We start from the raw sequence: 25,428 nt of genomic DNA on the forward strand, positions 1-25,428 counted from the left end.
GCCAAAAATCCTAGCCCTAATTAAAACCCCTCAATTTCTCAAACGTTGTTTCCCCAATCATCTCAAAGTTGAAACACATCCGTTTCTTCTTATTATAAATGATACATATATAATCAATCATCATTTCTTTGAGAAAATCCAAAATCAATTTACACAACACAATCAAATGTTTGAAGTTTGTACATCCATCTCCAATTCCGTCGCCGTCGATGCTTCTTCAACCTCTATTTCCATTGGAAACCTTCCACTCTTCTTCGCTCAAGAACCACGATTAGCCCCCCGCCCCTCCAATCTAAACTAAGAAATCTTTCAAATAACAGAATACACCTTTCCGGTTTGCATCACTTCTTCTTCGATCTCTCATCGGAGAGAGAGAACGCGTCGCCCTTCGGATCAACGGCGTCCACAGCGCTGCCCCGCCGAGAAAGCGCTCTGGATTATCATCCTCATGGCTTTGGGGATCTGCAGCGATATCTCACCGTCGTTTCCCAATTATCTCGACCGCAAAATCGAGATCATCATCCCAAGCATTCACCATTGAAATGGCACCACCGCATGCAGAATTATCCTGTGGTAGTAAGTATTTATAGGTAGACGTTACTTTGTTTCATACAAAGAGTCTTTTTGATTCAAATGACTTCTCATTCATTCTTATTCCTATATTAATGAATATTGATGGTAGAGTCAAGAGAAAATTAAACGTTACAATGGAGACCAGACCAATCGGTATTTCTTCTTAAGGCAACTACCTACTTTTTAATTTTATTATTCATAATGACATTAAATGTGATTAAGATGGATAATGTGTTAATAGCACCAGCACCAACAATAAAATGAAACTGCCGATTGTGATTATTAAAATTCAGTTTTAAAATTGATTGTTCCCCTCTCTTTTTTCTTACATTGTGATGACTTCGATATGTCTTTTTAGAAAAAAAAGAATAAATTCATTCTTAATAAACTAAAATTCTTATTAATTATTTTTGAATATCCCTTGCCCCATAGAGATATAGAATAGAAAGAAGCATTTTGATTTCCGCTGTAATTTTGAAAATGAATATTTAAATGGCCTTCAAAAGTAAGCAAATAGATGCGAAACATATAAAATGCGGTTAATCCTGCAGTGGCCCAAGCTATTACTGCAAAAATAGGCGAATACAACCAGCTATCATTAAGAATTTCATCGATTTTAGAAATCTAATGGTGTATAAATTGTCAGGTGTAATTTCGTTTATTATTATTTAAATTTAAAAATTTAAAAGAACTATTAAATTTAGGGTTTTGGATCAAAATAACATAGTGTATTAAACATATCAATGTGATGCTTGGAATATGTCAACATAATTTTGAATTGACATTTTATATGTATTATATTGACATATTTTATTAGATATGTTTACATTAATCTGGCACTACAAAAATACGAAACTCAAAAAAATTTCAAATTTTGACATCGGAACATATGCAAATGAGGTCTCGTTAGAATCATTATAAAATTATCTTTAATTTGATATATGTTGTGTGAAAAAATAATTTAAATTGAGATAGTTATATGCATTTAAACTTTTGAGATATTTTTAAAAAGTTAGTTATAACTATTTTATAAGTAATTGACATAAATACCCTAATTCACATTTTTTGTTGGATACATTGATACTAATGATGGATATTCGCCCATGATTGAAGATCTATTGTTTATCATTTAGTTGTAGATATAAAAATTCTATCATAATAATACTGGGCTAAAGCAGCTCAATTTTCTGTCACTAAAAAGGATTCTAATGATCTCATGGATAATCTTTTCCCCTTAAGAAGCAGTAGGTTTCTTTTGTGATCTATTAACATTATTCTTGTTTTTTCACATCAGATTTAGTAAGTTTTCGTTTTCCTTCAAAAGGTTCCTATAATGCAGGAGTTACTCCATGCTCATGAATTGTGAAAGATAAATCCTTGATCTGATTTAACATTATTCTAGATCAAATATTCTGATGAAACTGTATCTGACATGGAGAACTGTATTGAAATGACAACTTTTCCAAATTAAAACACAATGGTATAAATTGTTTTACTTGATATGTAAGAACAATAATGGTTTACTGGAAATGAATTAATGCTAGGGTACTGCGTTGATGAAATATTAGTATTTAAAACATCCTATTTAATAAGTTTTTTATTCTTGCATAATAACATTGGGACGTTGGGTGCTATACTTGATTTGAGATGATCATTTTTGCATATTAACATCAGTTCATATGGAAGGCTTTAAGTTGCCATTTTTCTCAGTTTGGGACTTTTAGGGTGCAATACTACTGATTTGAGATGGGCTCTAAACCCTAAAAATGTTAAGTGGGCAATGATATTGCAATAAAAAGATAAATGATAAATCACAAAACAAATAAAAGACACACATAGAAATACGAATAAAACTTAACATTAGAACAATAAAAAAATACTTCATTAACAACATTAAGTAAACAACATTAACTATACAATAATAGGAATAGTAAAATAAAGAAAAAGAAATAGTAAAGCACGAACTCAACCAAATATACACCATCATAGCGCCACAACTTCTCTCTCCTACTGTTTTCTACCCCATTTTCTCCTCCAGTCTATTTAATCTCCAAATTGAAGATTTATGCATGTGTGCAAGAACAATGTGATTCGTCTTCTTTGCTTCCTTTTGCCAATCATTGACTTTGGCTGTGTTTTTTTGCACCAAAAACATGAAAGTGATGAAGTTGACAACGAATGTGCAAAACATTAGCTTCAAAATATTATAGACAGTCAGATTCTATGACTTTTTTTTTTGTAAAAAAAGAACTATTTTAGCTCAAGCAGAAGAAATTAAAACAAAGTTAACAATAAAATAAAATAAATTAACATTAAGAAAAAGTTTAAATGTGAACTAACATAACTCAAACAGAGAATGATCCTCAAAAACAGATTTAAATGTGATAGCGTAATTTCACATTCATCTGAAAAACACATACAAACCTTACTTTGATGACATATGCAATATTGTTAGGCGGCAGCTCATTAAGGAATTAAGGAATGTGAATTCCATAAAACATTTTATCTTGTTGGAGAAAAATTCAATAATGTAACCGGAGAAGCTAATGAAGTTGTGAAAAAGAAACATAGCAAATGAGACATATTTATAGGTAAAAAATATAAAGTAATAAATGCCGCACGTTTTTGTATAGCATTGGTGTATATATTGCAATTTGGGCATGTTATAATTATTGTTACGTTACTTTTAATTGATACGTTACTTTTAATTGATACGTTACTTCTAATGACCATAACTGCCGAAACACTAAAAATTCCAAGGAAGATGAAGGAAATTATCTAACTATGGTTGCATTCTTAGAGAAATAAATTCCCCTCACAATAACCGTCCATATATATAGGAGTATATGATTATGATGGTAATCAATTAACCAATTTAATTCCTATCAGCATAACCGTCCAAATAAATTCCTATCATTTTTGTTTATTGCATTTACACCCTATGCATAAAATAGTTATTCAAAACCTCCCAAACTCAACTTTTATATATGTATAGATTATTATAGGACATATTACATATATGCTCATATTCCGGTAATTAACTGACGGTAGTAAATTAATTAATTGATACTAGAATGATTGAAAATTAAGTTATACAGAGTAGAAAAGAAAAAAAAGATATTGAGTCATGTATTAAAGCTAAAATTATGAACTCATATTATTAGACCATGGATAACATAATGATAGAATGAGTATCTTTAAGGAGGATTGCAAATGCGTACGCGAATAAAATCCGACCTGGATTTGAGTTTGAAAAGAAAAGGAAAAGAAGTGAAATAGAAAAGGTAAAATGACTCTTATAATTTTGACAAGAATATAGTGCTATACATAGTTAACTGTATAATTATGTAATCAATTAAGAGTATAGTTGGACACCATAAAAAAATTACTAGAGAATGAAAGTAAAAGACTCATTAGATTTATCAGAACTCCACACGCACACGACATCAACATTGCGTGTAGGATTAATAAAAAAAAGTTACGAGAGAATGAAAGTAAAAGACTCAAATCATATTTATCAGACTTCCGCGCACGACATCAACATCAACATCAACATCGTGTGTAAAGATTTAGTAAGCATGGAAAGAATTTGCTAAATTTACACCATGCATAACAAATTATGGGTGTATTGTGGTGATGATTGTCGCATACTAAGTTACGTATTAGTGAAAATCCATAAATCGATTATATTTTATTAAAACTACATTAATGACTTTATGCTATATTTGACTATCTATTTTTAACTAGTTTGAGTTATATCTCTAAATTTAGAGGTTAAAATTACTTGAACAAAATTAAAGAGTCATACAATGGCATCATAGAATAAAATTAATTAAGCTTGAAATCGTTACTAGTTACTATTGAATGAGTTAATCTATAGTTAGCCATGTGATATTACTATTAAGTGCATAATTAATAACCCTCACTCCCTCAAGAACATTAAAGTGAAAAATATATGTGGGGTATAGCATATAGATAATAGGTTGGCTGAAACTTTTATGGAAAAAAAGCAACAAGCATATTTAAAAACTACAATGTGGACTACTTAACTTTGGAGATTAAATAAAACGTGCCTTCTATTATAAGCATGAACATAACCACTAATTTCGAAGCAAGTTGCATAAATTGGTTTGTTGATAATTGATCATCACTATTTTTGTACTAAGTGATGATGACGAATAACATGACGTTTTATGTCACATATATAAGAGCATCCACAACCGTGCTCTTGCCAGCGAGCACAGTTGTAGGCCCGACCCCACTTTTTCTGCCTGCTCTCTGGCAAGAGCACAACACCCACAGTTGTGCTCTTCCGCAAGGACGAGCACAATTCAATTTAAAATTCAATTAAACAAAAATATTTCCATAATATGAAAATTCATTAAAAAACCGAAATAACATTACAAATTACAAATAAATTTAAAAAGACATAATCAAAATCCTAAAAATTAAAAATTACATAATTAAAATCCTAAAATTAAAAAAAATCACTACTCGTTGCCGAATTTCGCCCACATGTGTTTGATTAGGTCTTCTTGTAGCTCAATGTGGGTTCGAGTATCGCGCATTGTGTGCCTTGTCTCGATCCTCTGGCCCACCGTCGTATGCACATCTCGGCGTGGGGGAGACCTCGCGGTTGAGCTTCCAGCTTCATCCTCGTCGTAGAAGCTAGCTGCCCTCGGTCCTTCGTCGGCTATAATCATGTTGTGTAAGATAATACACGTGAACATGATGTCGGCGATATTATTCACGTACCACAGCCGCTCGCCGGGGCCTTCACAATGTTGAATCGGGCTTGAAGGACCCCAAAGGCTCTTTCGACGTCTTTCCGCGCGGACTCTTAACGCTGCACAAAAAGAATCCGTCTCGGGTCGTGCAAGTTGCTGAGCGTCTTCACGAAAGTCGACCACCTTGGGTAGATACCATCGGCGAGATAGTAACCCATGTGGTATGTATTTCCGTTGATGGTGAGGTCGATCGCCGGTGCTACACCATTCATCACATCATTGAAGAGTGGTGAAGAATATAGCACGTTCAAGTCGTTGTTGGATCCGGCAACGCCGAAATATGCATGTCAAATCCATAGGCGGTAGTCGGCGACCGCCTCAAGGATAAGTGTTGGGCCGCCGCCTTTGTGACCGCTTAAGTGTTGCCCCCCCCAAGCAGTCGGGCAATTCTTCCACCTCCAATGCATGCAGTCAATGCTGCCAAGCATTCCGGGAAAGCCATGGACTGATTCGTGAAGGCGAAGCAACCTTTGGCAATCATCGGTGGTGGGTACCCGAAGGAATTCATCACCGAAGGCTGAACGAACGCTATCGCAAAAAAATTTTAGACAAAGGATTCCAGTGGACTCACCGATATGCAAATACTCGTCGAAGAGGTCGGTCGTTTGCCCAGTAGCGAGTTGTCGGATGGCACACGTACACTTCTGCAACGGCGTGATACTTTGCCGGCCGGTTGCATCTGGACCTGTTTGGAAGAATTCAACACGTGCGGACAATGTGTTGACAATTCGCATAAACAAACGCTTTGACATGTGAAAACGGCGCCTGAAGTAATTTGCCAGAAACCGCGGCTGGTCGGCAAAATAGTCGACAACGAGCCTTTCGTGGGCTCCCTCCCGGTCACGATGGATGTAGCGGCGAGTTGATCTAGTTCGTTGAGGAGGAGGAGCGGGGTATTCGCCGCGACATATGCTTCGTAAGCGGCACGGTGTTGTTCGTAGTATTCTTGTTCTTCGCGCTCCGCTTCCGCCATAAGATGGGTGAAATCCATTTGAGGTTTTGAGTGAGAGATGAAGGTGTAGATAGTTTGTATGAGAATTATGAATGAGAGATGAATGAGAGATGATTTGAAGTGATAAATGGATGATGAATGTGTGTATTTATAGATGATTTTGGGGAAAAATAAAATTAAAAAAATCAAAAAAATTCAGAAAAACGGGCAAAAAAAACGGCCATATTTTTGGGATTTGGAAAATATTTTTTTATCGATTTTTAAAATTAAATATCGAATTTTTAATTAAAAAAAATTCAAGGCAACGGCTATGCCGTTGCCCAATTGCTGCTCGCCACGTCGCCTGCTTGCTGGCACAGACGTGCTCGATGCAGCGAGCAGCGCCGGCGGGTCTCGTTCTTGCCAGCTGCACGGACGGACGGACGTCGTCCGTCCACCGTTGTGCATGCTCTAAATATTGATACCTATTTTAGACTTTTATCCACGGAACTTATATTATGTCACTTGCTAGATTTTGCTCAAATCAAATCGGTAGAACTAGTGCTCGAAAGAACCATAGTGTAGTATATTTTTTGCTTTATTATTGTGTTTATATATCATAAGACACCACTATGGACGGTGGTCCTATTGAGAAGGAAATTTTTGTTCTATTATTAAGCAAATTATTTTACTGTTATATTGAAAATAACTTGGCAGCTCATTTCATGTGCTACTACATTCGTCTACTAAAATAATCTTAGTAGCGGATGATATAAATTTTGGGGATTAGATCGTTCAATAAAAATAGCCTTTATTTATGGTAAGCTTTTTTTTTTTTAATAAACTGAGTCTCATTTTACACTAATAATATTTTAACTACATTTTCTTTCTAATTTTATCTTACTTTTATCAATTTTGTATTAAAACTTGCGGCTAAGACTATATTTTGTCCACAAGGATAGTAATTCTTTTTGTTTTTTAATACTACTAATTTTAGTCTAGATATATTGAAGGTGAAAACTAGAATTTTTGGAATTATTGGGCACTAATTGTGCCTTTTTTTTATATCAAAATTTATTGGTGAAAACAATCAATGATGACTGATTAGCAAGTTAAATGGTAATGAGGGATTCCACATTTTGCATATGTCAAAAGCTATTTCAAAGAAACTAAACACCATTTAAATTTCACTCCAACATAAATGAAACATATGCCAAAAGCAGGATTCTGTGATATTCAAAACACCCAATCTTGTCACATCCCTACCTTTCATTTTCCATTCACCAATTTTTATCCCACTTGGAAAATTCAGATACAGCAAACTATGAACAAGAAAACACAATGGGGTGCTTCAACTAATATTCTTGATCACATTCTAATGCCCAGAATCCAACCACGAAAGCAACGTTTCGATTTAGTAGGAACAAAATTTGTATCATCCTGTCCCCTTCAACATTTGACTGCACTTGAAAAAACAGTGAAGAAACCAAAACCAACTGCATACATCATGTGTTACAATCTTATTCATTGATAGATAATGAATGTGCACCAAGGCGTGCTGCTTCTACCGCGTTCATCAAGGGTTGTATGGAGCAAACACGACCACGGAGTTGTGCCCACCGAAGCCAAATGAGTTAGATATTGCTGCAAAAGATTCAAATTATTGATCATGTCACATAACATTATTTCAGTATGGTCCAGTTCTGGACCACTTGATTGACATAATAATAGCTACAAAGATAAGATGGCATACCAACGTTAACTTGGTGTCGTTTCTTCACATTGGGGACCGTGTCGATCGTGACATCACCTTCCAAGTCCTGCACATATGATCAAGCATCAAGAAATGCAATAACTTTTAGTAGTAGTATTTCATAACAAATAAAAGTATTTATTGTTCTTTACATTTTGGTTGAGTGTTGGATGTAACCAGCCAGTGTTGATTGCTTTAATCGTTGCGATTGCTTCTAGTCCACCGGCAGCTCCAAGGCCATGCCCGGTCATCGACTAATCATGTAAGTTATAGCAAAATCTCAGCAAGTTGGAATCTTGATTCAATATATGTTGGTCAAGACTGCATTTTTATTTACCTTGGTACCATTCATCTTTATCTCTGATGTATCTTTGAACACCTTCTTGATTGCATTAACCTCAGCTAAATCTCCAGCAAGTGTTGATGTTGCATGAGCATTGATATAGTTTACCTAATTAATGCATCACAAAAAAAATTAAGCACCTAATGTTGAAAATAATTAGGCCTCATCAAAAGCCAACCTCTTCAGGGGACACCCCTGCATCCTCCAAACTCTTGGCTATGCAGGTCGAGACTCCGAGCCCATCTGCACGAGGATCAGTCATGTGATGAGCGTCGCAGGTGACGGCACCTCCCAAGTACTCAGCAATGATGTTGGCTCCCCGTTTCAATGCGTGCTCCAAGCTCTCCATAACCAGCACACCGGCACCTTCACCAATGACAAAACCATCCCGGTTCTTGTCCCACGGCCTGGAGGCCTTCTGAGGGTCGGTGTTTCTCTGAGACAAGGCTCTGCAGGCTATGAAGCCTCCCACTCCAGTAGGAGTGACCGCAGCCTCTGTGCCCCCGGCCACCATGATATCAGCATCACCTCTTCTGATATGGTTTGCTGCAGAGAAGAAGCAGTAGTTTGCCGTTGCACAAGCAGTTGAGATCGAGTAGTTTGGCCCCATTAGGCCAGTGTCGATAGCCAACAATGCAGAACCCATGTTCGTGATCGAATAAGGAATGAAGAATGGTGTTATTTTCTTGTATCCCTTCTGCACCAAGGCCTCCACTCCACTGCTGAAAGCTGTGATGCCTCCCATCCCCGAGCCCACCAGCACACCTATATGCGTCTTGTCCATCTACAACTCAAAACAAATTTACTCAAGAATCGAACTTAAAATAGGCGGTTGTAACATCATTCGTTGAAAATGCTTACGGTGTCAAGAACTGGTTTGGCAAGGGAAGCATCATCAAGGGCTCTTCTTCCAGCAACCAAGCAGTATCTCCAGCAGTCATCGAGGCGGCGATCGTTCTTGCCATCAATGTAGCCCGTGGAAGAGAAATCACGTATCTGCCCTGCAAACCTCACAGAGTATTCTGAAGCATCAAATCTGTCTATGGGAATGATGCCACTTACTCCATCAAGGAGCTTGTCATAGAATGTGTCTATATCGCTGCCAAAAACCGAAACAAGACCCATTCCTGTTATCACAACCCTCTTTTTAGGATCTGTTTCCCTCTTTGGAGCTGAAACTGTTGGACCACCCATTGCCTTGATTGTTTTGCTTCTCACTGATCACCCCACACAAAATGTGTCACACAATAAGAACATCAGCAATAACGTAAATCGAAAAACCTCATTGGCAAAGAGAGAATACACAAAGGTTAGAGAAACTAACATTACAAGATAACAATATGATAATGTGAGACTTAGATGAGAAACTACAACTGAAAACAACAGCACAGTATACAATGATCAAGTTCCAAAGTAGAGTTCTAGACTTCAATATGGACCAAGTTAGTAAAAAATCAATAAGAGTAAAGAACATAATTTCCCCTTTGATCAATTTGAATCATTAACCAAACGCATTGAGATGAGCCCAAAAGTGAAGTTGTGACACCTTGCTTATATACACACCAAAAATTAGGAATGATGGCATTGACATATACCAGAAGTGGAGATGAATCCTTTAGCCTCAAATTGCTTAGCTTCAACCGCTTTAAGGCCGTTGTAATGAAACAATGAGGCCCCATTTCTTGGTGATGTTTCTTTGCTCTTGTTAAAGAGCAAACCAGAGGAAGATGATGCAAAAGCAATGGTAGCCATTCTTTGACACGAGTTTCTCTCAACAAAGTTAGGAACTCTGAATTATATAAGCAAGGCATTGGAAAACGATAGGGACTTGAGAAACAAGAAGAGGTTGATGGAATTAACAAAGAAGGTTTTTTTGTTAGAATTGGGAATATCTGAATTGAAGGGTCCGCCGCTGAAACAGCTACCAACAAACAATAACTGGAATTAGTGAAAAAATTATGTCGATGACGCAAAGTTTGAATTTTTGCAACCAAAAGTATCCATGCATTCAGCAAATCGATAAATATATACTTCTCGAACAAGAAAATAGAGCATTTGCTGGAGATGGATAAACAGATAGCTCCCAAATAGACGACGGAATCGAGCGCCGCCGCAGCTCGGCATGAGAAGAGAAGGCGGCGCTGTCGGAAATTCGGAGACGTAAAATTAACTATTCCATTTCTATTTGGAATAACACTTTTTAAGTTTTAAAAATGTAAAATATGATAAAAATCAATTTTCCATTTCCATCCTCTCCTATTAAATTTAAGTTTTTCATTTGGAATACACTTCAAAAAATATAACAGATCAAGACGTCAACGGTTCGACTCTGGTTATATATAATTCACTCTATTTCATTTTAGTATTTTTGTTCATTTTTAAATCAATTTATGTAGAAGATACATGTATAAACGAATTAGATAAATAAGAAAAAGAAAAAGTAGATGGCTTCATTTGTCTAAAAAAAAGTGAAGTAGTTTCACAGCTCTTACCACAATATAATTTGTTTTTATTCTTTTTTAATTACCATCCAATTTAAAAATCACACTATAAATAACAAAATTACTCCATTAAAATTCATAAAAGCTTAAATTTAAAATCCTAAATTACTTCCTCAATAATTTGTTCCGGAGTAAAACAATGATCTCTTCATGCAGCTTTTGATTCTCCTCGGACATCGACAATGTATCCCAATTGGTTATCTAAGGAAGAGTAGGGTGGGATTTCAATGCTTGGACTTGCCGCTTTAGTCCCCATGGGAGGGCTGGGCTTTCAATGATCGGGGACGAGGCAAAGTTGAGATTTTCCTCCACCGCGTTGGGTCGCACCGGGTTTCTAGAGAGCAAAATGACATATAATATGCACTAATGATATCACTAGTAGTAGCAGCTAAAGACGGAGATCAAAACATGTTCATTTGGAATGAACCAAACGAGTAGTTCACCTCGACTCCATCATCTTGATGGCCTTCTCTATATCAGGTAAATTCTTCTTGAAGGAGGCCCACTCATCAGCCGTCAAGCTTATTCCTGTACACATTTCAGAAATCAACAAGAAGCAGTTATAGTTTCTGACCAGCTAAATTCAGAGAAAAGCTGGTCGAGTGTGCATTCAAATTACCCCAGTCTCGTGGCAATGCCAACAATTGATCTTCCAGCCAATTGTGTGCTTGATTTTAGTATTAATGGAGATAACCATTCACAACCAAAAAAACAAACTGTCAGCTCCGAGGGACTGCGTCCATCCCAAAGCCTTACTAAATAACAAGTCCTAGCTTCATCAACATGTAACAGGACAGGATATTCTAAAATTTATAGATCCTTTTCATTATATTCCATGTTCATACTCACCACATTTCCTTCTAAGTCTGTATTCTTGAATTAGCTTCACTCCATTCCATATCTTACACATACAGCTGAAGGGAAAAAGTATAACTATACTTGCAACGGTTTGGGATTTTACTTCATATATACGCATATTTGGATATTTCGTCAACTAGAAAGTTACACTCCCCATCTAAACTAAACCTACTCGTTCAAGCCCATAAGGGTTTCTGGAGACAAAAAATAAGAGAAATATGCCAAATAAAGAATCTACGTGCACGGATTAAGACGAACAAAGTAAGTACAGAGCTATTCACATAAGCTTTCAGCAGTAGAATAATTTACCTTGGGCCATTGGAACCTCATTGCCATCTGGCTGCAATGCTCCATAATCGATACCAGAGTCTCCCCTTCAAATTTAGATAGTGTCATCTTCTCTCGTCAGATAACTACACAGATAAGAAACAAACAGGATATCAGAGAACAAAATGTGTGTGTTACTACATTGTAAGAGGTGATTTTAGGAATCAATTCCTTTTAATAGGAGCACAGCACAAGCCAAAAGCTAATACAAATGTCAGCTGATCTAAGAACTCATGAATGAAAAGATGGTAGCAATTCATTGTGAAATTGGTAAAATAAGAAAGATAATTAGGAGTTAAAGTAATATTAGTGGATAATATGACTCATATTATTATTAGTATTTTAATGGTGGTTTACATTGTAAATAACTTGATGTATAATGGTAATAAATAGAGATAATTTTTCCTAAATTGAATGCTAATATTCTTATGGGACATACCATAATAGAAAATACAAATAATTTTGTAGGACAAAGGTAGTAAATGATTTAAAATAAGAATGAAGTTGGACAAAGAATAAATTTTTTTTTCCAACAAGTAATCGACTAACTACCTTGAAATGGATCGAACTCAAATAACTTCGGATAATGGAAGTATACCTTGAAATTGATCGAACTCAAATAACTTGGGACAATGGAAGTATTTCTTTAACAAAGAGTATTGTTATTTCCATTGGATTCGATAGTTTTATATACTCTATTGCTTTTTCTTACAACAAACTGTATATACTACCCCAATGTAAAAGAGGATTAGTCATTTGATGCATACTCTTTGAAATAGTAAGAGAGTTCTTCTCGATACAAGAATCGAAATAGTATGACTACTTAACTACAAAATCAACCTAAATAAGAAGAAAAACAAACTTCTCTGTGCATGTATTTTGCCAAGAATTTAGCCAATGAAACTTAGGCACCAAGAATTAACAGAGGGGATTGAAAAAAGCAAGCAAATAAAATTTCCCCAATACATCTTTCTTTCAACTATGATGAATCTGTTTCATTATCATCAACATGGATTGATTCTTATCGTCTACCATCTACCTCCTTTACACATGCACAAGTTGTTGCCCATGCCCACCTCCTCCATGCATCAGCAACGCCGAGCAGTGATGGTGCACCATGTACCATCTCCCATCATGCAAACTCATATATATTTGTCACATGGAACGGACCAGCTCCAATGTCAAGATAAGCTTTCATAGTCACCCAAGCCATACTTGGCATTACACGAACCCTAACATCTTGTATCCGGAAATCAGTCACATTCTCCCAGTTAAATGCTAGCTGCAGCTCCCAATCACTGCATTATAACTAGAGACAGAGTCAACCAATGTGTTAAGCTCATGTATGCTGAATTTGTACAAAGGATTTAACATGATGGCAAAGCTATAGGCATAATGAAATGCAAATATCATGTTCCATAGATATCATAACGAACGAATAGAGCCCAAAACTAAAAGTCTCCAAGTGTATACCTGATGTACCAAACACATGTCTATGTTAGGTGCAGAGAAGACTTCAGAAATGAAGTCTTGAAATGGAAAACTAAAGGTTTGGGGACCCAAAGATATCAAGTCAGTTATGAGTGAGTAAGCTGATAAAAATTTTGGCATGCTTTTTTATTGCACAATCTAATGACAGAAACTGAAGAGCCTCATTCAATATCACCCCTTACTAAAACAAATGATTAGAAGATAGCCAAGATTGAATAACCATGCAGAAAAGCAGCATACCCACTAAAGCCTCCCCAGTTGCATGAAAACACTTGATGTAATCAGCATGAAGCCAAAACTGACGCATAGCTTGAAGCAATCTTTCCCTGATAATCCTAAAAAATTCAACATTTACAGTAACGACAGCTCTTGTAGCAGCGTAATATGCTTTCCACCCATTAGGTGGGGTTACATTGTCTTGCTCCAAAGTAAAATCCTATTAGACAAAAAAGGAGGAATTAAAAAGCAACATAATTAGCAAAATAGGCTAATTTAAACATGAAATGAATGATTGAAGAAGTATTATACAGTTTCACTTGAAAAATGCATAGGCAGAAAAGGAAATTTGTGGAAGAGAACACTAAGCAAACCATGTTACAATCTGCATGGGAGGAAGTGGAATTTTTTTACCAAATGGCGAGAATAAGTATAGAGGATTATTATTATTTATGTATGAATGGAGAAATGACCTTAAAACTTAGACCTAGTTGAAGAAAGACAAAAGATAATATAAAGAATTGATAACAGCTTACAAAAAACAAGCAACACTCACTTAATTATAAGATCATATTTATGCAATGTCCTTAACTATATGAACTTAAGCATCCCAATGAACATATAAGGCAACAACCTATTGTTAGCAATTTTTAACCATAACTCCATAACATTGTGATAAACAACAAATAGCACAAAATGTGGCGCTCAACCAGTGAATTTTCCAAATCAATTATGATTTAGAACAAGTTGCTGATGACAATATAATTGGCGACTACACTCTATCAGCTACAACATTCAATATGACAATAAGCTTTATTTTCTCTTTTAAATAGTGAAGAGTGCATGCGCCAATATTGACAGTGAAAGCAGGGATGTTTGTATGTGCTGGGGAGAGACAGAGCGGGGGTGTACAAGACTATAGAATTGGTCTTTGGCAAGGGACATACATTTTTCTATTTCCCAGATAATGCAAGAAATATGAACAAACCCTCTGGTCTCCACCAGGAGAAGCAACATAAGCTCGTAAAAACTACAAGTATATCTATTTTAAAATTATATTTTTCTACTCCCTCCATCCCGCCAAAAGCGATTCACTTTCCTTTGTTTAAGTCCATAAGAAATTCTAAACTACAATAAAGCATATATTAAACAATACACATGAAACTGCTAACTGCTTCAGATGGAAAACAAAAATTGAAGAAAGAAAATCTTAAGAAACAATGATACATACAGATCATATACAGAGAGAGGGGGGAGCAGGTCAAAGAGTAACCGACACAGTTGTACATCTCAGACATTTCACAAAATTAGTTTTCCATTTTTAAACAAAGTAAAAAAATGAAAATAAATAGGACATAGTTTGTTCATCTATAATAACTAAATGCCATTCATCCCAATTAAACAGTTGAACAGCAAAATGCGGAGATATGCACAAGCATCGTGATCTAATCCCATATGATTTCTAACACATCATTGAATTTATTGGCTTCCTAAGCAGCCAATAAGATACCACTGCTTCAAAGCAACTTTAAGCTCCTATAACATCAATGCACAGTCAAATCTTGCATTCTGACTTCTTGTCCCCTTTGTTTTCATTTCAACAATTAAACTAGGTAGCCCTCAACTTAAACATCAGGGAGCAATTCACAAATAAAAAACAAAAGAAAAGAAATCGAACCTTATGGTAGAGCGCCTTCCACGCATTGTCATCATTGGCAGCTCTCCGCATGAGTGAATTCGTCATGGAGAGGCGGCAGAGGCTCGGATAATCCAAGTAACTCAAGGCATGCGTGGTGATCTCCGGCACCAGTTGCTCCATCATCGACGCCCCCGACTGTCTCTCACCCGCCTTCTCCCCACCATTCTCACTCACACCTCCAATCATCCGCGCAGTCATTTCCCCACCACCGATTTCCCACTCCTCACTCGGATTGGAACGACCCAGCCCTAACCTCACTCTCTGGAAAATCACAGCGCTCGCGACAACCAAACAGGAAATAGTTGCTACTAGGGCTATCAAAAACGACGAATAATCGGCCCCGAAAACCGAAAAATCCATTCATACACCATGAAATTGAAGTGACATCGATTGACGAAATTCTCCCAATTCATGAAAGGGGCAAGAGGAAAAACAACCCAATTTGTTAAAACCCTAACTATTTTTACCTTGTATTCAAGAAGACAAAAATATGGTTTTGCATGTAATTCCCTTTTCAGGAGGGGTACAATTCTAAGCGCCTTTTTCTTTTCCCTCTTTTCGAGCTTGGCACTTTGTATTGAAAACCCTAATCAATTGTATATTTGGAGAGAGAAAGAGAGGGGTTAGGAGGGAGAAAGTATTGGTCGTTTTGCAACTGAATCCATTTTTGAGGTGTGTCGAAGGGTGGGGTAGGACTACGCAAATACGACACCAATTCAGGGGTATTTTCGTAACATCACAAAATAACACACAAACTGCTCTGAAACTGAAATTTATTTTACTTTATTTTTTTAATGTTTTAATTGGGTTATGATTTTCAATATATCTACTACTCCATGTTACCAGTGAGTGATTAAATTTAGTTGTGAAAATCTTTATACCATTAATAATACATCCATTTCAATTTGTCATTTTCGCCTGTGTGAAATAATTGTCTCAATTGATTTTCACTTCCTCCGTTTGTCGTTAGGTGTCTCGGTTTATCATTTTAGTTCATCGCGATTAGAAGTTCCGGTTTATTTTTAGTATAAATGATAGCATGTAGACCTCATATTCTATTAACTCAGTTCACGCATATTTTATTATAAATTAAATTATATAAAAATCGATCTGATATTCCATAATCTTTTCCATCCACTTTTCTTTATATTTCTTGAAACTTGAGCCGAACTCAAATAGGACTCATAATTCCGGCCGGAGGGGGTACTAGTTTTAAGTAATGGTCCGATATTCGACTAACTTTATCTCACTCACATTTTATTATAAAACTATAGGGTGTGATCAATTGCTAATTTTCTTAAATTGCTAACTCATCAACGCAGTGTATTAAAAATGTCAACACGATGACATTAATATGTCAACACATAATTTTATTGACATTTCAATATATTGTGTTGACATTTTCAATACGCTGTGTTGATGAGTTAGCAAAGTTAATAATTTTAAAATTAGTAATATAACGTGCCCATAAAACTATTATATAAAATAGGACATATCTTCCACTAATTTCCGTAACATTTCTTAAAACCTTGAATCGAGCCGATTAATAGCAAAAAGAGGGAGTATTGTTTTTTATGACAACATCATTTGCATATTCAACATCAAACATGCTTAAAAAAGTATACAAAACAAACTATGAGTAACACTACTCAAATACCAAAACCACATCAAATACTGTCAATCCCAAATTCAACATTACACATTACATGATCAGAAACTCAAATGCAATCCATGATTATATATTAAGCCATTACTCAAAAGAATAAAGAAATGGAGAGCTCAACAATGAGGAAACTAACCGTAGAGTAGAGGAATAAGCATAGTCATACTACAGAACAAGACAACTAAAATCCAACCTCCATTCGACTGGCCAGCTGCTGGGGAGTGAAACTGCTTCGTTAGCCTCTCGAGAATCATCTTGAGCACGAAGCAAAAGCCCACCGTCAAAATGGCTAGCTCTTTGCTCTCCAAACTCACTTGATCTTGCACCAACTTCTCAACATCCAATCTGCACAACATATTCAATTCAAAGTGGTGGAAACATGGTTTGTAGGGCAAAATACACAAATAAATAAATAAATAACCTCAGAATGTTGTTTTGATTGACCAAGATTCCCATTTGTGTCGAGACGAGGGTTCTCCACGACTCCAGCTCAAGGATTCCTTTTTCCTGAACAAAACAAAAAATGTGTCGAGTGAATAAACAAAGCACATTGGAGTGTACATGTATGTGTAAATACCATAATCTCCTTCCACTCCAAGAGGCCTTTCATCTCCAGTTTGTCTTCTCCAGAAGAGTAGAGAACTTATTTAGCTCCTTTTCGAGCTCAGGCAGATAATCCACCCTTCTCCTGTTAAGTTCTTTGATGTAGTCCTCCAGCACCGACAGGTTCGACTCGAGTGATCGAACCTTCTGCAACAGGACCTTAAGGGCAGCATCCGCGTGCACTCTGCTATGAGGGAGCTGCCTACCCTTGTGCAGAAGATCAGCCGAGCTGCTTCCAGAAACCGGTTTCTTCGGAATATCAACAATGAGATGCTGCCCCTCGTCAGGCTCCACAACAGTATGAGCAACATCACCGGTTGCAGAGGCGTTGGAGCTCTGTTCTGGTACTGCCGAAGGCAGTGCAGTCAAATTGCGATTCGACACTCCATTAGCAGAAGAGTCAGGAATGATAAAATCCTCAAGCATTTGTTCAATAGCATCAACTCCAAAAACCTCCACTACACTAAGTGTGCAGTAGAAATCAGAGCCATAATGACTCAACAAGTTGACTTTCAAATACCGAACCCATTTTGGCACCGGCAGCTTGAAACACTGAACATGCTTAGAGTTTGCAGCAACGAACGACCCCAGCGTGTCCCACTCCTCAGTCGGGTAATTCAAGCTCCCATACAGCTCTATATCCTTGAAATTGGATGAGTGGTGCTCAAAATTTGCTATATTTACAGCATCAACCAGAGTCTCGTCAGCAAGCTCAATGATGAAATACTTTCCCCCGACCGAGCAGGGGTTCCTCAGATACTTGTCGTCGTCCTTATCCAGTATGTTGCTGGCTCCCTTCGCCTCCTTGTTATGAGAAACCACTTTCGCCCCCTTTATAGCCAAGGCATAGTTGTAGGGAGTCCCATCGGGCTCAAGGCGGTGGGTGATGTTGACAAGCTGGCGAGGAGAACCAATCTTTCCTTTGGAGGAGATGTACTTGAACTCATCGAGATTCGGGTAGGTCAAGTGAATCCTCCCATTCTGTGCTTCTTCTGGCACGATTTTTCCCGACCTCTTGGTGTGGTTCGAGTTGGCAGGTGAAGGAATCATAACCTAGCACAATGGACAAGAGCTCTTCTAGCTCACTAGCCCCACTGATCAAGTCTTCCACATTTGGATGAACCGGGAAATCCTCAACAATCACAGACACATCTTGCTCCATCACCACTCCATTCTCATATCCAGTTTCTGAAACATGAACACTATTGTTACGCAACTTCTCATCGAGACACATGCCCCCACACGCAAGCAAATCACCTGAAAATTATCCCATCTCAGCCACCAAACATTGCATAAGTTACAACTTGCAATTGCCAAAAATTAACCACCTTTAACTAATTCCCCAAATATTAGACTTGCCCTAATCAACAAAATTCCTTCATACAGGACTTTCCTCAGTCAATTTCAACGCAATAAAAAAAATCAATCCTTGGACAAATTACGATTATAAAAAAAGGGATACCTTCATTTCCGCGAGTGATGCCAAATTTAGCATGCAATAAGACAACGCCACACCAGAAGGAGAAGAAGAGAGGGATGGAGAGGTCGTAGAAGCTTCTCTTGGCGGTTTTTCTGTCGCAATCAAGTTTGTGAGTCCTATTTCTGGAGGATTTGTGGTTGGGTTTCGTCGGATCAACGTTGCGAGGTTTCTTCATCTCTCATTGTCTAAAGCTCGCAAATCACAACCGGCAATGTTCTTCAATAAGGATGCGACAATCGAGACTGGAATTCTATGGCGACGGAAATTTGTTGAATTTTTTTTTTGATTTTGGATTGAATTAGTTAGTTAATTTAGTTAATGAGGTTAGGTTGTGGGGGCCCTATTAGTAGCGGAAACTTCCACGTGCGAATCTGTTTCAAATCATATCTTCATTTTTTTTGGATTATATTGTCATATAAATAAGACAATCGGAGATGTCACAATTTTTTCCGATTTATTTTAAATTTTTTCAGAATCTAATTATCATAAAAATAAAAATTCTTTCCGATAGAGGTGATCAATTGCTAAATTAATTTTTAAATAATCAAACAACAAATTTCTTTTAACGATTTGGAATTCTTTAGTTTTTTTTATTTTGTTTTTTATCTTTTTTTATATATTTATGTTATGTTCATATTTTCCAATTAAGATATTAAATGGAATATATTTAAATAATTAACATATGATGTGTTATTTTATAAAGGAAAAGTTAACAGTTTCGTTAAATAAATATTGGAATATATCGAATATAAAAGTACAAGGATTTACTAAAACGAAAAAAATTGTATAAGAACCAATTGAAATAAACAATTAAAGTACAAAGACTTAGGATGTGTTTTACCAATATATTGAATTAGGGTTTAAAAAAATAAATTAAAGAAGTTTTTTAAAAAAAAACAAATTAATATAGACTCAATTAATAATTAATTATCTATGGATCAAAAACACCAAATTAAAAGCTCGTGGAAAGAGACATGTCGAAATCTCACAAGCGAAAAATCTTTGATCAGCAAAACTAAATTACAAACAATATACATCTATTTAGTTTCTCTACTTCAACATTAAAAAACATACTCCCTACAAATAAGTCTTGTTAGTTAGATAAAATACAATTTAGTTTCTTTATTTCTAGAGATGAATTTGCCATTGTCCCAAAAACTTAACCACAAGTGCCAAGTATCACGTCGCCTCAATTTCTTTCCCTACAAATTGAAACCAAACATATATATTCAATAACATATTTAATTCCTTTAATATATATGTATGTATAAGAGATAGCACAAAAAATAACAAACCTTCACTTCCACGATTTGTGAATATCCTCTCATGGTGAAGAGAATAAGTGGAATATCCCTTGTTATTGCAGTCATCTGTTACATTATCAAACTTTGATTATTAGTCATTATGTATATAAATAATTTAGCCATGCCCAAATTATAAAAATAAGACGTTACTACGTACTAGTCGAAAATTCACGACCACTTGAACCGGAACCCATCCATTCTCGTCCATCCTCATTTTCAAGAAATCATCTCTTAGAAGATTCTCATCACTGCAGACAGCGTTGGAGTAACACTTATATATTGCTTGCAAAAGTAAAATAAAATAAACTCAAAAATAGATATAAAAATGCGAAACATAAAATAAAACCTGAAATAGTATTCGATTTGTTTGAGAATCTTTTCCCTCAATTCGAGTGGGGATAGCGGAGGAGGAGATGGAGGCGGAGGCGGAGGTAGTTGTAGTAGGGTTTTGTATAGGTAAAGGCGGCATTGGTGGCCGAGGAACTAGTGGAGCCGGCGGTGGAGGTGATGTTGTAGTAGGGTTTTGTATAGGTAAAGGCGGCATTGGTGGCCGAGGAACTAGTGGAGCCGGCGGTGGAGGTGATGTTGTAGTAGGGTTTTGTATAGGTAAAGGCGGCATTGGTGGCCGAGGAACTAGTGGAGCCGGCGGTGGAGGTGATGCTGTAGTAGGGTTTTGTATAGGTAAAGGCGGCATTGGTGGCCGAGGAACTAGTGGAGCCGGCGGTGGAGGTGATGTTGTAGTAGGGTTTTGTATAGGTAAAGGCGGCATTGGTGGCCGAGGAACTAGAGGAGTCGGCGGTGGTGGTGGTGGTGGTGGTGGTGGTGGATAGTAGGGAGGGATGAGAAGCGGTGGTAGCGACGGCCTTGATGATTGAGGATCCATGCTATTCAGAGTTGTTGCAAATATTCGAACAAGAGATATCTATGTTATGTTATGTTAGATTCAAGTGGAGCTACATATATAATGTTGAAGATTCGGTTTAATGATTCCTAATTGGAATCTTAATCCAATTCCTAAAAGATATTGGAGACGTGTATTTATATTAAAACAATGAGAAGAAATAGTTGGATACAAGATATTGATTGATAGAGTTGAATAAGGAAATAAATCAAATAATATTTAATTTAACCATCCACACGAAAATATCACCAACATCTTAATTACCAAATTGACAAGTGCCGTAAAATTAACAATACACAGATAATTTTCTTGAAGCTCCTTATTAAAATTGTTATTTAATTAAATTGACGAGGCTTTGAACTATTGGATTACGAATATTAGGATGTATATTTGAATTCGAATGTTAACATAAAGCAATTACAGTATTATCATATTAGTTGGTAGGTTTAACAAACTCTACATAATTTTTGGGCTAACTCAGATTATCAGCTATTCGTACATAATTTCTGGGCCACGGCCATTCTCCCCAAAATTCTATAGCCCAAAATAACAGTTTATATGGGCCTATAGTTTCTTGAATATTAACTAATTTACGAGTACCTCGAGCTCGACAATAGAAGTCTCATTTTATCATTTTGGTCTGTTTATCAATAAGAAGAATCTCATTTTCTTTTTATAATAAATGATAAGCTTATATTCTCTTCGTCCATAAAAAATATAGCACATTTGTCATTTTTGGTTGTCCACAAAAATTAGAGCACATTTAAAAAGGAAAGTTTTCAACTTCTCTTTTATTTTTTCCCCTTCTCTCTACTAATAACATGGAACTCCCACATTCCACTAACACTACTTCTATCTTACTTTTTTCCATCCTCTCTTACTTTACCAATTTCACATTAAAACTCGTGTCATTCGCAATGTGTCCTATTTTTCGTGGACGGAGGGAGTATATATTTTTATAACTCATTTTGTTCATATTTTATAACAAGAATTATATTAACAACATTCATCCTAGAAAAAATATGCACTCTTTCATTTTTAGTCTACCCTACAATAATATGCATTTTTTATTTTTGAAAACTCTCTAGTAAAGTTGACTCATTATCTACTAACAATACTTTAATTTTTTTTTCTATCTTTCTTACTTTAACAATTGTTTATTAACATCTATGTGGAATCGATGCAGGGAGTAGTATATTTTGAAATGTAATGCATACATTGTCAGTCGATGAAGAAATTAATGGTCTTACATAATGCTATATATATTTGGTCGCTTAGGGTATCCACTATAAGCCAGGCGCGGCTATAGCCCCAACCGGGGCGATCTCCGAGCTATCCATAGTGGGGAGCACGTCCGCCCAGAGGCGGAGGAAATTTCTGGGGCGGACGATCAATCAGAGTCTTCGGGGCGAGGACGCGCCGGTCCGGGGCGGACGCGGCGAATAGTCGCACCGGCTATAGTGGGGCGGTGCCCGGCGCGCCGGTGGGCGGCGAATTTTTTTTTTAATTCAATTTAATTTACCTATAAATACACCCCATTTCATTCATTATTTTCACACCATTCCAACTCTTCATCACTCAAACTTTCTCTCACTTGAATTTGTGGTCTGAAATAGACAATTTGTGAAAAACGCGTGGAATTCTCTGATTCAACAAGTGCAACACCAGGCCGCCCAGGAGGATGCGGCACGCTTGGCGGAGAAGGCGGAGGCTGCGATCCCTCGTGCGATTACTCATCGGCGGACCATCCAACGAGACCACGTCAGTGCGCACCAGTGTCTAATGCCTGATTACTTTGTGGATAACCCCCGTTATCCACGTAGGGGAGGCGGTACAGTATGAACACCTTTGTGATTTGCACTAGATTAAATTTTCGTTGTATAATTGTTTATGTACTTTAATACGACGAAAAATTAGTGTTTAATTTTAATTTCTTCACGTATAACCGTTTTCTTCTAATTACGTATACTCCGATAAATTTAATTATAATTGAATTAACATAAATGAAAAAAAGATTGGGGCTATTGGAAGTGTCCACCATAGTGGCGGAAACAAATTTTTGGGACGGTGGACAATAATTTTGGGGCTGTGAATAAAAACTGAGGCTGGACTATTGGGATGTCCTCCTTATAAGGGACACTCTTCACTAGCTAGCTGATGACATTAATACGATTATATAAGTCAAAGTCAACATACCTGAAATGAGTAGAAAGAGACATCTACCTAATTAAAAGCTATATTAAAAACCTGCATTATGAAATGAGTAGAAAGAGATATCTACCTAATTAAAAGCTATATTAAAAAGTTAATACTTAGAAATTTGGGTTTCTACATGACTAATTTAATGTGTATGACTATCTTTCAGTTGCTCAATTAAAGTGATCCTATAAACATTAAAGTTTGGGCTAAAATGTATTTATTTGTTATGGAAATAAATGTAGATACCATTTTGTGATTTTCTATTTGTTGAGAGACCGAATAGAAGAACGATTCGATATCTTTGTACTCCCTCCAGACTATTGTGAAGAACGTCTTTGATAGTTTGAAAGATCCATAGCCGCTGCAAAGCAATTCCGCCTTTCAATTCGTTATGGATCAAGGTACGTTTCCGCTCTACAGTTCATGCTCCTTCTCTGTCGTTCTCGGTTAATCATCATAGAGAGCTTTATGTAATTGTTCATTCAATTATTTCAAAGTACCTTGATGGATATGGCATTATCGATTCTTTTTGTTTATTCTCGTCTTGGCTATACCCACTATCCAATTGGCTCAAATCATTATTTTTAATAAATAGTGATTAAGAACGAGTGATGTATTTTATTGTGAGAGATTGTTCAATGCAATTTAAAAATATAGTATTTCATTTATTAGAACGTGATGATACTCCATACCTTGAAAATTCCAGCCAGCATTTACTTTCAATGGGAGTTGGATCCCTCAAAACAAAATCAATATTGTACATTTTACATTTAATATGAAGATGCGATTCAAAGACCATTTTAAATAATGAAATTTGATTAAAAAATATTAGGGGCCTCAATTCTCTATATGTCTTTCATATGCTAGAGTGAAATTGACTTGCATATTGTTACTTGAAAGTTGGGTTCTGGTTCCTAAAGGTGAAAGTTGCTTCATAAATGTATGGCTACGAATTTCAAATAAAATTTAAATTGTCTAGTATATTTATTTGTGGCAATGTCAACTCTAACAATTTCATAAGGAAAGTGCAAGGTGTCCCTGTCCCCTCATTGCAATCACCTCTCACTTTCGGCTTATTAAATAAGGTGAATTTTGGAGTATAATATTGTCAACCACATGAACATTAAATGCGTGACAAAATCAATTGTCAAATATACTATAAGATATGCTGACATATAGAGATGCATTATCAACATAACTTAAAAAGGAAATTATCTGGAAAGAAAATGAAAGCCACCCAATTTAGACTTCTTCAACATTCCAAAAGGGGAAAGAAAAAAAAAGAAAAAGGAAACAATCCTCTCAAAACTATTTCTAGTAGTATGATTTAAAATGAATCATATTCCCATTTGAAGGAATGAATTAATCTCAAGACTCATAAACATTTTACAAATTAAGATTGATTGATATACTGTTATTTTAATAATGTTATTTGCACCTTTTCAATGAAAATGGTGAAAAAATATTGCATATATTTACTCTCAATTCTTCATTAGTAAATGATGGGGTACGTACTAAACAAGCCCAATAGCAGTGACGGCCGTACTAAACAAGCCCAATAGCAGTGACGGCCCATCAGCCCAAAGCCCAAGGAAGAGTATCAGTTCGGCATTACCAAAGAGTTCGGCCCTAGCCTACAGCTCGGTAAAAGCCGACCAATCAGTTCGGCATTACCAAAGAGTTCGGCCCCAGCCTACGGCTCGGTAAAAGCCGACCAATCAAGCTCTACTCTCAGATCGGCAAAAGCTGCTCGGCAATAGTTCAGCAGTTCGGTCTCAGTATTCGACCGAACTGGGAGA

The 25,428-nt window shown here is 36.4% G+C and overlaps 2 protein-coding genes and 2 pseudogenes across 2 annotated transcripts; all 4 read right to left on the reverse strand.

The window, feature by feature from the left end:
* Positions 1 to 7,558: 7,558 nt before the first annotated feature.
* LOC121780943 (3-oxoacyl-[acyl-carrier-protein] synthase I, chloroplastic-like) lies at positions 7,559 to 10,139 on the reverse strand. The gene is made up of 7 exons (XM_042178605.1): positions 9,983 to 10,139; positions 9,249 to 9,604; positions 8,566 to 9,171; positions 8,382 to 8,495; positions 8,197 to 8,298; positions 8,045 to 8,111; positions 7,559 to 7,935 (listed from the first exon to the last, which is right to left on the reverse strand). Exons 1-7 carry the CDS (start codon positions 10,137 to 10,139, stop codon positions 7,868 to 7,870), a joined length of 1,470 nt encoding a protein of 489 aa, XP_042034539.1. The 3' UTR covers positions 7,559 to 7,867.
* A 2,870-nt stretch (positions 10,140 to 13,009) lies between these two features.
* Positions 13,010 to 16,141, reverse strand: LOC121780633 (annotated as a pseudogene).
* Positions 16,142 to 17,119: 978 nt separating this feature from the next.
* LOC121781790 lies at positions 17,120 to 19,479 on the reverse strand (annotated as a pseudogene).
* Positions 19,480 to 20,225: 746 nt separating this feature from the next.
* LOC121782158 (la-related protein 1B-like) lies at positions 20,226 to 20,953 on the reverse strand. Its single transcript, XM_042179883.1, has 4 exons — positions 20,876 to 20,953; positions 20,687 to 20,777; positions 20,521 to 20,595; positions 20,226 to 20,427 (listed from the first exon to the last, which is right to left on the reverse strand). Exons 2-4 carry the CDS (start codon positions 20,741 to 20,743, stop codon positions 20,323 to 20,325), a joined length of 237 nt encoding a protein of 78 aa, XP_042035817.1. The 5' UTR covers positions 20,744 to 20,777; positions 20,876 to 20,953; the 3' UTR covers positions 20,226 to 20,322.
* Between the last annotated feature and the right edge of the window lie 4,475 nt (positions 20,954 to 25,428).

Source organism: Salvia splendens, chromosome 20 (assembly GCF_004379255.2).
Source record: "Salvia splendens isolate huo1 chromosome 20, SspV2, whole genome shotgun sequence".
Classification (NCBI taxonomy): Eukaryota; Viridiplantae; Streptophyta; class Magnoliopsida; order Lamiales; family Lamiaceae; genus Salvia; species Salvia splendens.

Coding starts and splice junctions, on each gene's coding strand:
- LOC121782158 (XM_042179883.1), bottom strand. CDS start 20,743: ATGAGGATGGACGAGAATGGATGGGTTCCGGTTCAAGTGGTCGTGAAT. Junction 20,596..20,686: donor TGGTCGTGAATTTTCGACTA/GTACGTAGTAAC, acceptor ATAATGTAACAG/ATGACTGCAATAACAAGGGA. Junction 20,428..20,520: donor CACAAATCGTGGAAGTGAAG/GTTTGTTATTTT, acceptor TTCAATTTGTAG/GGAAAGAAATTGAGGCGACG.
- LOC121780943 (XM_042178605.1), bottom strand. CDS start 10,139: ATGGCTACCATTGCTTTTGCATCATCTTCCTCTGGTTTGCTCTTTAAC. Junction 9,172..9,248: donor CCAAACCAGTTCTTGACACC/GTAAGCATTTTC, acceptor TTTGAGTTGTAG/ATGGACAAGACGCATATAGG. Junction 8,112..8,196: donor ATCCAACACTCAACCAAAAT/GTAAAGAACAAT, acceptor TCATATGTGCAG/GACTTGGAAGGTGATGTCAC.